Below are 15,749 nucleotides of genomic sequence, written 5' to 3'. Positions count from 1 at the left end.
TCCTTGCTCAGAGGGAGCACCTGCTTTTCCAGCACCCAGAAGGTTCCCTGGGGGTTTCTAATTGTCTCTGCCACCATAATAGGCTCTTGGTTAACTGAGGCCTCCAGTTTCAGAGAAAATCAGAACAGGGATGCCTGGGTGGTTCAGCAGTTGAGTGTCTGCCTTCAGCTCAGGGCGTGACCCCAAGGTGCCAGGATCAAGTCCCACATTGGGCTTCCTGCATGGAGCCTACTTCTCCCTCTGCCTCTGTCTCGGCCTCTGTGTGTCTGGTAGTGGTGTATAGGAAATGCACCGGGACATGAGCACAGGCCTTAAGCCACTTTGCTTCCAGATGCCCATGCAGCTACTGGTCCACACACTCTCCCTGCTACCTCTGTGAATCTGATGAGGATGTCTCCCCCAACCCCCACCAACTCATCTGTGGAAAAATGTCCTCCGAGTACTTTTCCTATTAAGTGAGGAATTCTGTTCCTCAGACCCACCAACCCACCACTCCCACACAAAGCACAGACCTCAGGAATGGGAATAGAAATGACCGACTTTAATCAGTCTGTGATGAAATGAACCTCTTTTAGAGGTCAGGTAAGGGTGAGGAAGCCCTGCCACAGGTGGGGCATGCTACTTCAGGCACAGCTGAAGCAGAGAGGTCAGAGAAACTGCTGGAAAGGTGGAAGGAGAGGGCAGTGGGACTCACAGCTTCCCCTGAATGGGTGAAAGCGGCTTCTGAGCCCACACAGAGCACCAGCCCCAGTCAGGTAGTGGGTTAGGCCTCTGTGCCCCATAGCAACCCCATGTGACCACAGGACAGCCCCATCCCCTCTTGGTCCTCTTCTTCCTCCTGCCCCACAGGGGGAAGCAGGTCCCTGAGCACACAGCCAGGCCCTTGCTGAAGCTGGGCCAGACAGCCAAGCAGGAATGGAGACTTCAGTGATGCCCCTGGCTCAGCCCCAGGAGCTCCCCACACTCTGCATCTGTCCCAGGAAGGCAGAGTAGCAGGATGTTGTGCCCCAGGAAGGCAGAGTAACAGGATGAGGGGTTGGCAAGAGTGGCTCCTGCCCAGGGCTGTGATAGCATCCTCAGCAGGGTGACCTTGCTGTGCCCGCCCCTCACACCATCTTAACATCCAGGGCCTGGGCCCGTGATAGGTTCTGGCGCTGGGCTTTGACCATGTGCAGGCGTCTCCCATGCAGTGTGAACTGGGACCAGGTGAACAGCTGCAGCAGAGCACAGGTGATGGGCACCAGCACCAGCAGGTAGAAGCAGCCCTGGCGGAGTGTCGGGGCCTGTGCTGGGGGTGGGGCCGGGGGCTCTGGCCAGGGCTGGGCACTCCCCACAGGGTTCAGTGGGGGCTGCTGGAAGAGATCATGACCTAGGATGAGAGAGCATGCAGAAAGAACAGGGTAAGCCCTGGTCTCTTCTGAAGTCCACAGCACCACATCCAATGACACACATGCACGTCTAAACCACAACTCAATTCCTACCCCAACCTTGCTTCTCCCCTGTTCTTCCCTTCTTGGTGACTGGTACCACCATCCACCCCAGAACCTCAGTCTTCCTGGTTTCTTCGGCTAACATCACCACTCAACGGCCAGTCCTTCCCCCAATTCCAAAACACATCCCACACTTTCTTCCAATCCCCTGGTACCACCTGTTCCAAGCTTCCCTGGCCTCTGCCATAGCCTCGCCACGACCCATTCTCCATACAGGTCAATGTGAACTTTAAAAAACAGAGCAGACCATGCCACTGCTCTGCTTAAAATCTTTGCAATAGGGCACCAGGGTAGCTCACTGGTTGAGTATCTGCCTTTGGCTCAGGTCGTGATCCGGGGGTCCTGGGATTAAGTTCCGCATCAGGCTTCCCTCTCTGTGTCTGTGTCTGCCTGTGTCTCTGTGTCTCTCCCTCTGTGTATCTTTCATGAATAAATTAAAAATTTATTCAATATAAAGTTTTGCAATAGTTTTTCTTCACATCAAGAATAAAAGCCAAGCCCTGCCTGACAGAGCCCTCTGCTTTCCCAGCCTCATCTCCTAACCACTCCTGAGACCTCAGGCCTTTGTACCTGCCCCACCTTCTGCCTGGGATTCATGGATATCTTTGTAGACCAGATTCCTGCCATCGGTCCACATCCTAGGGGTCACCTCCTCAGAGAGGCCTTCCTGGATCACACGAAGTAGCTCCTCAGTCACACTGCAAATTTTACCATCTCTTTCCCCACCACCTGCTATTTTCTTGTTTGGCTGTTTATCACCAACCCACCCATCCCTCTGGAATAGGGAATGTGGAATATAATAAGTTCCATGAAGCCAAAAACCATTGTTCCCTCCCTAAAGGGACCTGGAGCAGCTCCTAGTCGAGAAAGTATTCTATACACATTTGTTGAATGAATGAATGAATGAATGAATGAATGAACAAATGAAGGAACTATCGAAAGACTGGAAGAACTGGGAGACTCAGTCCCTAAACCCACATGGGAAGAGGCAGAGGAAGGGTGGCCCAGGGACAGCCTTGGTTGGTGGGTTTCCATTCTGTCTCTGTTATGGACCCAGCTTGTCAGCTCGTGTGCCAGGTAAGCTTTGACCCCTGGAACCTCAAGAGCCCTGTGCCAACCCCCCAGGCCCTCACCTGTGTAGAAGCACAGCAGCCAGGTGCCCAGCAGCGGGGCAAAGGTCTGGCCTGGCTTGGTCACCAGGGCTACCATGCCAAAGAGAAGAGCTGAGGCTGCCTGCTTGCGGTGGTTCAGCACCAGGTCCTCATCCACCAGATCAGTGACCACCAGAGTCAACAGCTTACAGGTGCCCTCAGTGAAGACACGGTTGCTGCCAGCGAAGAGAAAAGGGGACAAGAATGAAGGGGTGAACAGAGGTGCGGGGGTGGGGGGCAGGGGCAGTGCCTACCTGGCAATGAAGAGGCAGAGGAGGCCAGGGCGGTCAGGCCCGGCCAATAGCATGAGCAGGCTCAGGCCCAGCTTGAGCAGGAACAGCCCCCGCACCACAGTGTAGACACCCCAGCGCTGGCACAGGGGCAAGAAGTAGAGGTTGTTGAGGTGGGGAGCGACGTAGGAGATGCCTGGATGGGGGGTGGGGGCTTGTCAGAGGGCACCGCCACAGCAGCTTCCACATTATCCACATCCTGACAATCGGAATCAGAGCTGGCATCGACAACACCTGATGTGCCAGGTCTGTGCTATGAGCTTCACATCCTTTTACTGAATCCTCACCACCCTTTAGGGTAAGTACTATTATTATCCCGACTTTACAGATGGTAAATGGAGGCCCAAAGAGATTAAACAAAACACGCCCAAGGCTACACAGAGAACAGCAGTCAAGCCACACACCCAAGCCCCGCAGCCCTGCTGTGAACCGGCCACTGTGCTGCCTCACCTCTGGGGGGCACCATCGTCCAGATCACCAGGAGAGCAGTGCTGCACTATTCACAGCACAACAGGCTCCGGGCCCTTCCCCACAAAAACAGCTGGAGGCTGGGGCGCAACCCCACAGTTGGCAGTGGCTTAGGCCCTCTGCAGCCACCACCAGGCTCCTTTGGGGAGGGAGCTGCGGTAGCAGCTGGGGTGCAAGCTTCTGTCCTTGCCGCCAGCCTGGGGCACCCACTCACCCAAAAGGAAGGAGCCTGTGGAGAGGGAGATGTGGTCTGACAACAGATGCTCCAGGAAGAGGGGGAAGAAGTTGCTGTTGAAGTGGCAGTGAAAGACCTGCAACCCAAAGGGGGCAGTAAGGTGGCTGCTGGGCTGGGGGGTGGGGGTGGGGATTGGGAAGGCCGGAAGCCAACAAGGGAGTGGCTGGCGGTAGACTTTAACCCCGTGTCCCTCCTTACAGAAGGTGCCAAAATAAAACCCAACACCAAATTCCTATTGCTTATCTAATTTTGCTAATAGGTAGAAGGAATGATAAAATTGTCAACTGAATGATTGAGTTTTTTTCTCTTTAATTGAAAACACTTTAGTAAAACATGCTTGATGATATCAATACCATCCCATGTATAGCTGAATTTGGCTAGCTTATTTATATACATGTCTTAGGCACGGCATTCAGTGTTTCAAAAAGATTGTCACAGAGTTCCCACAGGGCACCTCATTTTCACACCCTCATTTTGCAGGTGAAGACAGACAGTCCTGCCTAAGATCACACAGGGAGTTAGGAGTTCTGACGGTACTGGAATCTGGTTCTCCTAACTACCCGACCTGTGTTCCCACTAGCCAATCACCCAGAAGCCCTCACACGAGGCCCACAACTGCTTTCCCAGCTTTTAAGGAGCCCGTTCCCTAGAGTGAGGCACATCCTAGCTGTTGAGCTGGGGAGGTGCTCCAATACCTGTACCAGGTCCATGCCCACGAACCACAGGAAGTTCCGGTGGCGTGCCAGCTGCCGGAGGTACTGGCCCAAAGTGATGCTGCCTGCGTCCTGGCAGCCCGTGAGCAGCTCCTCTCCACACAGGCTACAGGGCAGAGGGGGGTCACCAATGGCCAAGGGCTGGGCCAGAGCCATCCGCCACCCAGGGCAGCCACCCATCAAACAGGGGACTCAGTGTTGAAATCCCACTCAGAAGAGTGCTGGTGGGAACCCAGAGGGCTGGGCCAGGGCCACTCACCCGCCATCCACAGCCAAGGCTGGGCACCCTGGCTCCCTGCCAGCTGCCTCAACCTGCCGCCTAAGCAGCCATGTGGCCCCCACAAAGCCCAGCCCAGAGCCGGTGGCCAGTGCCACACAGAAGGCGCGGAAGGAAGAGAAATCTTCCTTGTTCCAGAAGGCATAGGAGGCAAAGACAGAGAGGGAGCCAGCCGCACTGAAGAGGGAGCAGTAGAAGTTGAGGTGGGTACGGTCGTGGGCAGAGAGGGCCAGGTCAGCCAGCAAGGCATGATGGTGCAGGTCGACGAGCGTCAGGAAGCCATCATAGAGGCACAGGCACAGCAAGAACTGCAGGCCAGCCGGGGCCCAGGGCACCCAGAATGCCAGGAACGACAGTGCCAACAGCGGCCCATGCCAGCCCAGGGCCCGCACCCGTGCCAGCACCACAGCCCTCGAGGAGAGCCTGGCACCCGACCTGCCGAGGAGAGGAGAAAAGGTGGGAGCTGCTTTTACCAACTTGGCAAGCCACAGCTCCCCCTGCCCAGGCCTCCAAGGAAGGACAGAGGCCCAGAGCACAGGACTCACGTCAGAGTGATCCCACTGAGCCCCACGTCCTCAGCCTCTGATTTAGGAAGCACAACCCACTGGAGGGTATGCTCTGTCTGCTCCCTTGCCAGTCTGCCAAGGCTGATGACCAAAGGGTGGTGGGATATCTACTTCTCAGGGTTGGGGGCAGTGCTGGGCCTAAGCAGGGATGGGGTCAAGGAATCTGCCAGAAGCAACAGAGAGCGTTTGCTGTACTGCTTCCTGTTCTGAGGACCTGACAAGCCAAGCTGGGGTAAACCTTGCCCCAGGTGAGCAAGGCAAGTTAGTCAAAGTCATTTCTCCCACCTGCCTGACCTTGGGAAGGGAAAGAGCCTGGTCAAAAAGTGGAAATGGTCTCCCTTTCTTTCCCCACCCCAAATAGAGGCACCCCTGAGCCATCCCCAGGACACAAACCGGGGCTGGGAGCTGAGGAACTGACGGTCACTCAGCCAGCCGAAGAGGGGGTCGTTGAGGCTGTTCCAGAGGAGAAACACCGTCTGTGGGCAGAGGGGAGAGGGGCGGGTAGGCTCCAGGTGGCTGCATCTCTCAGAGTTTTCCCTACCCAGCCTGCTCACCACCCCTCAAAGATGAGCCCAGCTTTCCTGCCTGCAAACCTTTGCAAAGAGGCCGTCCCTCTGCTAAAACCTACTCTACCGAGATGCCTGGGTGGCTCAGCAGTTGAGCCTCTGCCTTCAGCTCAAGGTGTGATCCCGGGTCCGGGGATCAAGTCCCACATTGGGCTCCCTTGCAGGGAACCTGCTTCTCCCCCTGCCTACGTCACTGCCTCTCTCTGTGCGTCTCTCATGAAAAAATAAATAAAATATTTAAAACAAAACAAAGACACTCTCCCAGCCACTACCCCCATCAAACTCCCACCCATCTGGGGCAAATTTATCCAGCTGATGAATTAATATATATGAATATATGATACCACATATGTGAATATCTAGAACAGTGCCAGGCTCATAGGAGAGTGGCCAAGAGAAGGAGGACTCATGGACACCTCCAGCTCCAGCTTTTCTTGCTGAATCATGGAGGGCAACCTGGCCTGCCCCATGCTCCAGACTGGGTGGCACCCAGCCCTGCAATCTGCCCAACTCCCATCCACTGCTGGCCTACCTCTCCAACCCAGAAGGCAGCTTTGTTGATCTTGTACACTGAGACAAAGGTGTCCACATAGTAAAGCAGGAACACATTGTGCAGAATAGAGATGAAGAGGGCCAGGGAGCCATAGACCACAGCTGTAGGAAGGCCCAGCATCCAGGCCTGGAGCCTGCCCAGCCCCATGGCTGCCAGCTCAGTGTCAGCCCCAGGAACACTGAGGAGTGCTCACTTCCAAGAGCAGTCTGGCCATCCTTGTCCCTGGGGAAGAAGGAGCCAGTTAGCTGCAAGGCTCAGAGCCAGCTCTACTGGCTCTACTGTAACCCCAGATCTCTGAATCATTTAAAAACTCATATCCAGGGGCACCTGGGTGGCTCAGTCAGTTAAGCATCTGCCTTTGTCTAGGATCATAATCTCAGGGTCCTAGAATTGAGACCCACATCAAGCACCCTGCTCAATGGAAGTCTGCTTCTCCTTTCCCTCTCCCCCTCCACCCCCCCCCCCCCCGCCCATGCTCTCTCTCTAAAATGAGTAAATAAATCTTTAAAACAAAACCAAAAAGCCCCTCATTTCCACTGGGAGGAAGTTTGTACGCAAAATAAAGCTGGAGAACATCGATGACATATAGTTGAAACAGTGCTGGGCTAGATACACCACTATCGAGAGTAACCCAAGACAACTGATAAAGGCGTGGGAAAAGAAGTCAGGCATCCCATGAGTGCTAAACCAGGTCATGTGCTAGGGCAGTGTGCTCAGCATCTTCTTTCATCCACACCGTCTTATCACAAGAACCTTAACAATCTGGATGTGTCAACTGTGGGCCTGGGCACACAATGCCCCCTATAACATCAGGCAAGCTACTTAACACACACCTCAGTTTCCTCTTCTGTAAAAGGGAAAAAGAGGGATGATCATGCCTACTCTGCAGAGGAATGTCAAGATCAAGTGAGGTAACTCTTGGAAAGTGCTCAATAAATAGATGGTGGTGGTGTCATGATTATCTTTATAAAATGCCTACAGGGATCCCTGGGTGGCGCAGCGGTTTGGCGCCTGCCTTTGGCCCAGGGCGCGATCCTGGAGACCCAGGATCGAATCCCACGTTGGGCTCCCGGTGCATGGAGCCTGCTTCTCCCTCTGCCTGTGTCTCTGCCTCTCTCTCTCTCTCTCTCTCTCTGTGACTATCATAAATAAATAAATAAAAAGAAAAGAAAAAAATAAAAAAATAAAATAAAATGCCTACAAAATTTATAGCACCATTATAGTGTTAAAAAGAGAGCAATCCCAAGCTCAGAGATGTTGAGTCATTTGCCCAATGTCATACTGCAAAAAAGCAGGGGATCTGACCCCACCCGTCTGGTTCTGAAGCCTTTCCTGCTACTTGACTTTCTAAATCAGGTTCCTATGCACTGTTGGGTGGAACAGAGAAAATTGCTGTGATGTCAGGTTCCATAGGTATATAAGTGAGAGTCCACAACCAGTCATGCACTTTGATTCTGGAAATTCCACCTCAAGGAGCCAGCCTCAAAGGAATACTATAGCGATGTTCACAGTAGCAGCAGTAATAAAGAGCAAAAAATTGGACACGGCCCAAGAATGCACCAAATGGACAGGCTCAGCAAGGCCGACACTCCAGAAAAGCACGTGGACCACGTTGATATGCAGAAGAGAAATCTAAGAACATGTTACATGAGAAGAAAGAACAAAGCATGGGGTGGGTGCCTGGCTTCCAACCCGGCTGACTTGTATGCAGAGGCTGGATGGGCAGGTTGACCACAAGAGGGGAGGAAATAAAAGTCAGATTTTTATTAGAACGGGCCTTCTCAAACTGGAACATGCTTTCCAGTCACACAGGCAACTTCATCAGAATGCAGATTTTGACTCAGGAGATCTGGGGAGGAATCAGATTCTGTAGGTAGTAGGCTGCAGGGCGGTGACCAGTTTCGGTGGCAGGGGGCAGGCAGTGAGGCTTGACTTGACTTAGGCCTGACTCCTTTTTTAGATTCAAAGCTGCCATTCTCTTTTCAGAAAAGTAACCCTTTGTGTGCTTGGCTGATCCCCAGAGGGAAGCTATGAGGATTTCCCTCTCTCAAAATCCCTGCTGTGAGTTAAATCCTGTCCCCCGCGCCCTATAACCCCCTCACTCACACACACACACACACACACACACACACACACACACACACAAAGGCATGTTCGAGCTCTAACCCCAAGTGTGACCTTATCTGGAAACAGGATCTGTGTGGATGTAACCAAGTTAAGACGAGATCACAGTGAATTCAGGTGACCCCTTACAGGGAGAGGGAAATTTAGAGAAAGACACACACACAAGAAAGAAAGACAGCTTGGGACACCTGGGCTCAGCAGTTGAGCGTCTACCTTAGGCTCAGGGTGTGATCCTAGAGTCCTGGGATTGAGTCCCGCCTAGGATTCTCTGCCTGTGTCTCTGCCTCTGTGTGTCTCTCATGAATAAATAAATAAAAATAAGAAAGAAAGAAAAGAAAGAAAGAAAGAAAGAAAGAAAGAAAGAAAGAAAGAAAGAAAGAAAGAAAGAAAGAAAGAAAGGAAGGAGGGAGGGAAAAGAAAAGAAAAGAAAAGAAAAGAAAAGAAAAGAAAAGAAAAGAAAAGAAAAGAAAGAAAGAAAAAGAAAAAAGACAGATAGCTGTGTGTGGACAAAGGCAGAAAGTTTAAGGATGCAGCTAAAAGCCAAGGACTGACTGCCAAGGACCACAGGCAACCACCAGAAGCTAGAAGGAAGCAAGAAATGAGTCTTCCCTAGAGCCTCTGGAGGGAACATGACCAATCAGCGTTTTTTCAGACCGTGAGAGAATAAATTTTGGTTGTTTTCAGCCACCCAGTTTGTGGTCATCTGTTCCAGTAGCCCCAGGAGCCTTACACATACCCCCAGGGGCTGTTCCTCTTTGAGTCCTCGTGACTCAAGCCTACCCATGGTGTGGTCTACGTGTTGGAGCATGCATGCATGCACGCACGCACACACACAGAGCTGAAACTTTAGCCTCCCATCATGGTCAGGCCCTGGAGAGCCAACTTCAACCCTAACCCAACAGTAGTGACCCCCCAGGACCTGTCCTTCCCCCATGACCCCCTATGGCTCCCACTCTGTGCCCAGGGGCCTCTGTCCAGCCTGACCTCCCCTGGGTCTTCAAGTCACTCTCTCCTCTGGCCAGGCTTTTGTTCTCGGCAGCATTCCTCCCAGAAGTGGCCTCCCACCTCCCCATCTTTCAGGAGCCGGCACCGTGACCAGATTTTCTCCAGCCCCTCACTGATGCCTCCTGCCACTGTACCACACTCTCCTGCCTGCCCCCATAACACCCCAACTGTGGAGTTTCCCAGGGCAGGGCCTGCATCTTTGCCCTTCATCCTTGGAGAGAGTGGGCCGGATGAAACTATTCTCTGGTAGAAAAATAGGCCCTGAGGGGGGAATAGTGAGGGAATCCCAGTGGGGTCTCTCAGGCTCATTGAGAAATGAGGGCAATTCACTCAAGAGATCCAACTGGTGCCCGCCTATGCCCAGTGTTGGGGAATGAAGAAGTTGAAGCAGCCAGAACAACCTGGAAGCAGCTGGTAAGTCTGTGAGAATCTTTCCCGGGCTCCAGTGATCCTACCTTGCCCCAAAGCAGGAGGATGGACAGATAGCCTCCCCCTGGAGCCCTTCAGCCCCCAAATGAACATTTGGTGGGAAATGCTTTTCCCCCCACAGCTTTATTGAGGTACAAGTGACACATAATGATCTGCACATATTAAAAGTGTACAGCCTGATTAGCTTTAACATATACATACACCTGTGAAACTGTCATCACAGTTGAGATCATGAACATATCCATCATCCTAAAAGTTTCCCTGCCACTTTCTAAGAACATAGAAGGAAAACACAATTGAGGGTCTCCTAAGTCCTGACTCTACCAGTTACTACGTGTGTGACCTGGAGCAATTTGCTTAACTTCTCTATGCCTGTCTCTTGATCTGCAATATGCCATCAACCTTCTGAAGACTATTGTTAGCAGTCAAGGAAAAAATACTCTAAAGCACTTAAGTGCAGTGGACACTCAAACTTCAGCGATTATTGCTATTGAGCCTCTCAGACCTCCTGAAGCCACCACACAAGGACGAGGTGAGTATTAATCTAAAGGTGTTTTGGGGTTGTAAAGCACAATGTCTACTTCCATTGTTTATCCTTAACCCAGCTCACTTTCTCGGATTCCCCAAGGGCTTTCAGAATCACCACCACCCCACCATCACCATCACCACCATCACCACCACCACCACCAGCACCCAGCCACACACACACCCCTGCTACCATCTCACTTCCAAAGCCTTTGTCCAAAGGGAGTAAAGCCTCCCAGCCCCCTACCCAGATATCTAGTGACCTACCCTGGTTGCTGGAGTTGAACCCTGCAGGCAAGCCCCTGGCCTTGCCACCAGCTGGCTCCCTGCACTAGTGCTGGAGTAATGGTAGAAAACCTCAGAGGGAAAAAAAAAAAAAAAAAAAAAAAAAAAGAAAGAAAAGAAAACCTCAGAGGATTGTGACATGAGAAAGGCGTGACTTTTGCCATCAGGAGAGGCTGAGTTTAAATCCTAACTGTGTTTCCTACTAAAAACGCAACCTCGAGTGACTTACCCTGAGCCTTGGTGTCCCCACGTGTAGAACGGGAATAATAATGCCTATCCTTCAAAGGAATGTAGGAACGACGAAACGAATGTCCAGAAGCCCCCAGCATTGTTACATGGAAGATGTTCAGAAACTGGCTTTTTCTTGGGCTCACTCATAAAAGATTGGAGTAGGAGCAAGGGAATATCCTGGTAATCTGGCTCCTTCCCATGGTAAGGGAATTTGAGAGAAAAGATAGGATATGTCAGGAGAGGAGAGTCCACAAATAGCAGGAACACATGCACAGTTCAAGAGTGCCAGATACAAGCCCCAGCCACAGGCCAGAGTTGGAGTCAGGGGAACCTGTCCAGGTAAGCCTCTGCCCAGGAGAGAGCTGGGGGAGGAGTATGCAGGGCCACTGCAGCCAGTTTCTCTTCCAGATTCCACTCCTCCCTCAGGAAACACCTTCCCCTTCTAATCCTCCCCACCCTCAATACTTCCCAGCAGAGAACAACAGCCCTGCCTCTCCAGGGGAGGAACAGCTTGGAACCCACACCAACCTCATTGCATAAGCCGGGTGAAATATCCTGTAACTCAGCCAACGCCACCCCCAGCTTGGCACCTGGCAAGAGCATCTGTTGGAGGTCCCCAGAGCCCACTCCACCCTCGTGCTGGGATGGTCCCATTTATGTGGCTTTGAGCCAGCATTTCTCTCTCCCTGGGCCTTGGTCTCATCTATAAAGTGGGGATGATGCCAATTTTAGTATATGTGCTGCCGAAGCGAGCACTGGGGATGATGCCAACCTCTTGAATTGCTGCAGGGCTGGAACACAAAAGGAATATAAAGCACCAAGCACAGTGCCTGGCACATAGGAGATCTTCAACAAACAGTAGCTACTGTTATTCTTTTTCATGTCTCTGAAGTGTGGTTTCATGATCTTTAAAAGGTTTCATTCACTCAGTGTCCCCTTCTGTCCAATCCATAACTTAAGTAGTCTCTCCAGCACCCAACACTGATGCCTCTTGCTGCCTGGTATATCCTGCCATCCCTCAAATTCTCTTTTAAATGCCACCTCCACACCTTTGTTCATGCTGTTCCTTCCACTTAAAATACCCTAGATGTAACTACATATCATTTCTCAGGCATCTGGGTATGTCTGGCTTTCACATCTCTCATTAAGAATCCTTACAACTCTTGTTACTATTTCCATCTCATTTTATAAACGAAGAAACCAATGCTCTGCTCTGGAGGTTAAATAAATAAAAAGCTATTAGGTACTGGAGCAAAGATTCAAAACCAGCGTCTTTGACTAAAAAAAATCCCAGCATTTCTCATGTCACTATGCTCAACCCCACCACCATCTAATCAAATCCTGCTGATTCAAGGCCTAGTTCAGTGGCCAAGCCTTCCCAAGTAAACCTAGTCAGGTATTCTTTCCCCTTCCTCCTTTATCAGGACCCAGATGCCTCCCATACCCTCCACCAGCACCCAAGCTCCTTAAGAGCAGAGCCAGGTCAGACCCCAGTTTTCTACTCCCTGCTTCCACCAGGCTCCTTCACACAGTAGGTGCTCAGTGAATGCCTGCTGAGTCAATTTGCCCCTAAAAGGCCAATTTGGGCATCCACAGAACTAGGGAAGAGCAGCAGCCCTAAATCCCGTCGCCACCCCCAAATCCCACTATGCACCTCCGTTCAGCTTGGCTGTGGGAGTCAGAAAGAGGCAACCAGGAGAACCTTGATGTGCCCTGAATAACACATGTATTGCAAGGCAACAGGTGCACAAAGGGGAAGAGTGATAACAAAAAGCAACATTAAAAAAAAAAAAAAGCAACATTTATTAAGCTTGTACCATGTGCAAGGAAAGCGAATACAAGAGAGCTATGGAAAGAGAACTCAGGGCAAGGAGGTAGAAAGACAGCAGATCAGGGGGCTCCGTAAATCACACACAAGAGTCTATCCTGAGGACAGTGGGATGGGGGGGAGGGCACTGCGGGTTGGTGAGGTGACAGAGTCACATCAGTTTGGAAGGAATCCCCCCACATGAAAACTCACTCCTTTCGACCCATCAGGCTTCTGGAAGATAAAGAACTAGAATGGATGGAAACAGTAGCATCTCCCTGATTTGTGAACCAACCTATGGCTGGTGGGTTTGGTGGAGGAAACCAAGAAAGCGGGATGGGGCTCCTAGAATGAGGGGCATCAGAAGGGTGGGTGCCGATTCCCTCCAAAAGGATTAGTGACTGTGTGAAGCAGTTTAATGCAGAGGGAAAAGGCTGCTAATAAGCATAATTTGGAGTTGGGAACCCTGAGTCAATCTGAACTTTATCACTACTAACTAGCTATCTGAGTTTGTTCCTATATCTGTGAAGCAGGAGAAAACAATTCCAGTCTCTACCTGTCCTCAGGAGCATCCAATGAAATGAAGAGGTGTAACACCCTGCACGAATTATTAGGTGTGTCCTCTTCTCAACAAGCAGAGGACCTCTGAATTGTCTGCTGCCTTTCCTATTTCACACCTGCTTTGTCTCCCTGCCCATTGCAGGGTCCAGCCCTGGCAGGAGGCCTCCCCTGGCTTGGGGGCAGTGGGACACCCTCCACTCCAAATAGTAATAGGCTTATCCTCCTCCCCCAGGAAGGTGAAATGAACTTTCACCTTCCTGGGGGAGGGACCTTCCCCCTCTCCCTCCCCCACAGGTCACTACTACAGCAGCACTGGAGGATCAGCGACCTCACCTTAGCACCACTCGCCCCTCCCAAGCCACTGAGGAGTCTGGGGGCTAAACCACGAGCTCTTTACTCAATAGCTGGCGCTGAAACCTGTGGCTCTTCGGCCAGTCTGCACATTAAAATCACCTGAGGGGCTGCTCCGTATCGAGGCCCAGGCCTCACTCCTGACCAATTTAATCGGAATTGTCAAGGATGGGTCCCGACGTCGTGTTCTTTTAAAGCTCCCCAAGCGGTTCTACTGTGCCACCAGGGTTAAGGGCCATTATATTAATGAAATGGATCCCGGCCTGATGCATCCCGCGACCCCAAGCCCCCAAGGAGCCCTTCGGCCAAGGATTCCACCCTCACCCCTTGAGCCCAAACTGCTCCCACCCTGACCCAAGGACTCTCCCATCCCACAACCTGATCATCTCTGGGACACCCCCCCCCCCCAGCCCCCCGCGCAGACAGCCTCCAGGACTCGCAGAGCAGACAGCGTTCCTGTCCCCCGCGGGTCCGTCCTTTGTGTAGGATTGGCCCCCAGTCCGGCCCGCTCCTGCCCCCGCGCCCGGGCCGCCGGCCAGCCCCTCACCGCAATCGTGGCAGGAGAGAAGCCTAATCCTGCGGCCGCCTGGAACCAGGTGCGAGGCAGTGCGCCTGCGCGCGTCCCGCCAGCGGCTTCCCCGGCCGCTCCCTCCTCCCCCAGCCGGCGATTGGCTCCGCGCGGCTCCCGGGACCGCGCCCCGGCAGGTGCCCGCGCCCGAGGCTGCCGCCGCCATGTTTGTCACGGGCTCATGCCCTTAAGGACGGAAAAGAAAACGTGGACACTGGCAAGAAGAGAGCAGTGGCCTGGACTCCTGACGGTTCACCCCCTCTCTTTCACCTCTATAGTTGCTTAAAGACAATTTCAGTTCAAATCAATAAGGGTTTTCTGAGCGCTCCCCTCCCTCTCCCCGTCCTTCCTTAGTGTTAATTCCCGGGATGAACAGAGCACAGCACCTTAAGAGTCTTGTGGTCTGACTAGATGCACAACTAGGCAGATGAGGAGATGACAGTGGCACAACGTGAGACTCCCTGAGGCTGAATGGTGAGTCCCTGCAGAGTGGACATCCCCAGCTTAAGGTGTGGGCACCAGCGCTCAGGCACCAGGCCTCCAGAGGGCAACCCCAACCTCCTCGAATTAAAAAAAATAATAATAAAATCTAAGGAGTATTGAGCTCTCACTATGTGCCCCGGAACGTGTTAAGCACTCTGCATGCATTGTCTTGTTGAGTCTTCACATCATCCTGGGAGGTAGGTGCCATTTTACAGATGAGCCAATAGGCTCAGAGAGATTCAGAGACTTTCCTACAAGCAAGAGGCCCAGACCAGCTGGATCCAGCTCTCTTGACTCTCAGAACAGCAGTCTTTCCTTTTCCTACCCCTGCCCAGGCCCTCAAAGTCAAGTTTTCTTTTGCTCAGTTCAGTCTGGTGAGGATGTCCCATGTCTTTTCCTAATAGGCCTGTAAACCTGGTTAGGTTTCCAGGCAATCAAAGAGCAGACACTTCAGACCTACTGTTTTCCTGCCCTGGGATATGAGGCAGTGAGCGTGGGTGGGTTTTAGGTTTTAGGGGAACCTGGGGCCCAATCCCCTAACTTCACTTCTTTGTTAAAGGACTCTCCTTTTGTGAACCTCTGTTTTATGCCTTAGAGGGATTTTGTAGGTGTTAACTGAAAAATGAGAGTGTAAGAGTATTGCAAGTTTTTGGCTATTATGCTTTTGTTGATGGTTGTCAACAGGAAAATCATCCTCTTCCTCCTGCCTGACTACCTGGAAAAGGGCCCACTCACAGCAAATGGTCCAACACTAGAGCCCCGGTATGCAGGGGTTAGGGGTTAGAGTCTGTCCAGCCAGTTCCTGTGGAGCCCCAGCAATCCCGTGATCTTTGCTCCCAGCATCCACCTCTCACCAATCTCATTTCTCTCCTCCACAATCCTGCCTCTTCAGACCCTCTTCTTACCTCCTATGTACCCCCTAAGCCACATATATCATCTCTCTTCTAAACTTCAAGCAATTTCTGGAAATCACCCCCCATCCCAACCCCTTGCTCCCATCTATGTTTTCCTGGCTGAGAATACAGGGCTGGAAAACCAGCATTCAGCATGGTGTCTGGCACACTAGGGCCT

General features: G+C 52.1%; 1 protein-coding gene across 5 annotated transcripts; it reads right to left on the bottom strand.

Annotated features, from left to right (window-relative positions):
• Positions 1 to 520: 520 nt before the first annotated feature.
• On the bottom strand, positions 521 to 14,286 carry MFSD13A (major facilitator superfamily domain containing 13A). Of its 5 annotated transcripts, none has more exons than XM_038578645.1 (10): positions 14,175 to 14,280; positions 10,907 to 11,100; positions 6,289 to 6,531; positions 5,584 to 5,666; positions 4,607 to 5,059; positions 4,330 to 4,453; positions 3,614 to 3,710; positions 2,896 to 3,067; positions 2,624 to 2,817; positions 521 to 1,369 (listed from the first exon to the last, which is right to left on the bottom strand). In XM_038578645.1, the coding sequence occupies exons 3-10, from the start codon at positions 6,454 to 6,456 to the stop codon at positions 1,107 to 1,109; spliced, it is 1,554 nt and encodes a 517-aa protein (XP_038434573.1). In that variant the 5' UTR covers positions 6,457 to 6,531; positions 10,907 to 11,100; positions 14,175 to 14,280; the 3' UTR covers positions 521 to 1,106. The 5 variants fall into 5 exon arrangements, with proteins under 5 accessions (XP_038434573.1, XP_038434571.1, XP_038434572.1 ...); XM_038578643.1 differs by lacking the exon at positions 10,907 to 11,100 and adding an exon at positions 13,730 to 13,838 and having other exon boundaries at positions 14,175 to 14,259; XM_038578644.1 differs by lacking the exon at positions 10,907 to 11,100 and adding an exon at positions 13,730 to 13,841 and having other exon boundaries at positions 14,175 to 14,223.
• Between the last annotated feature and the right edge of the window lie 1,463 nt (positions 14,287 to 15,749).

The sequence above is a fragment of the Canis lupus genome, chromosome 28 (assembly GCF_011100685.1).
Source record: "Canis lupus familiaris isolate Mischka breed German Shepherd chromosome 28, alternate assembly UU_Cfam_GSD_1.0, whole genome shotgun sequence".
NCBI classification, from domain to species: Eukaryota; Metazoa; Chordata; class Mammalia; order Carnivora; family Canidae; genus Canis; species Canis lupus.
Note: the sequence above shows the minus strand (reverse complement) of the source record. Positions and strands in the feature narration are given on the sequence as shown.

Bases quoted from the DNA above. Each gene is read 5' to 3' on its own strand.
- MFSD13A (XM_038578642.1), bottom strand. From the start codon at position 6,456: ATGGGGCTGGGCAGGCTCCAGGCCTGGATGCTGGGCCTTCCTACAGCT. The intron at 4,454-4,606 runs GTGAGTGGCCCT...TCTGCCCTGTAG, and splicing joins GCCTTGGCTGTGGATGGCGG to CCTGTGTGGAGAGGAGCTGC. The intron at 3,711-4,329 runs GTATTGGAGCAC...TTTGGGTTGCAG, and splicing joins TGGGCATGGACCTGGTACAG to GTCTTTCACTGCCACTTCAA.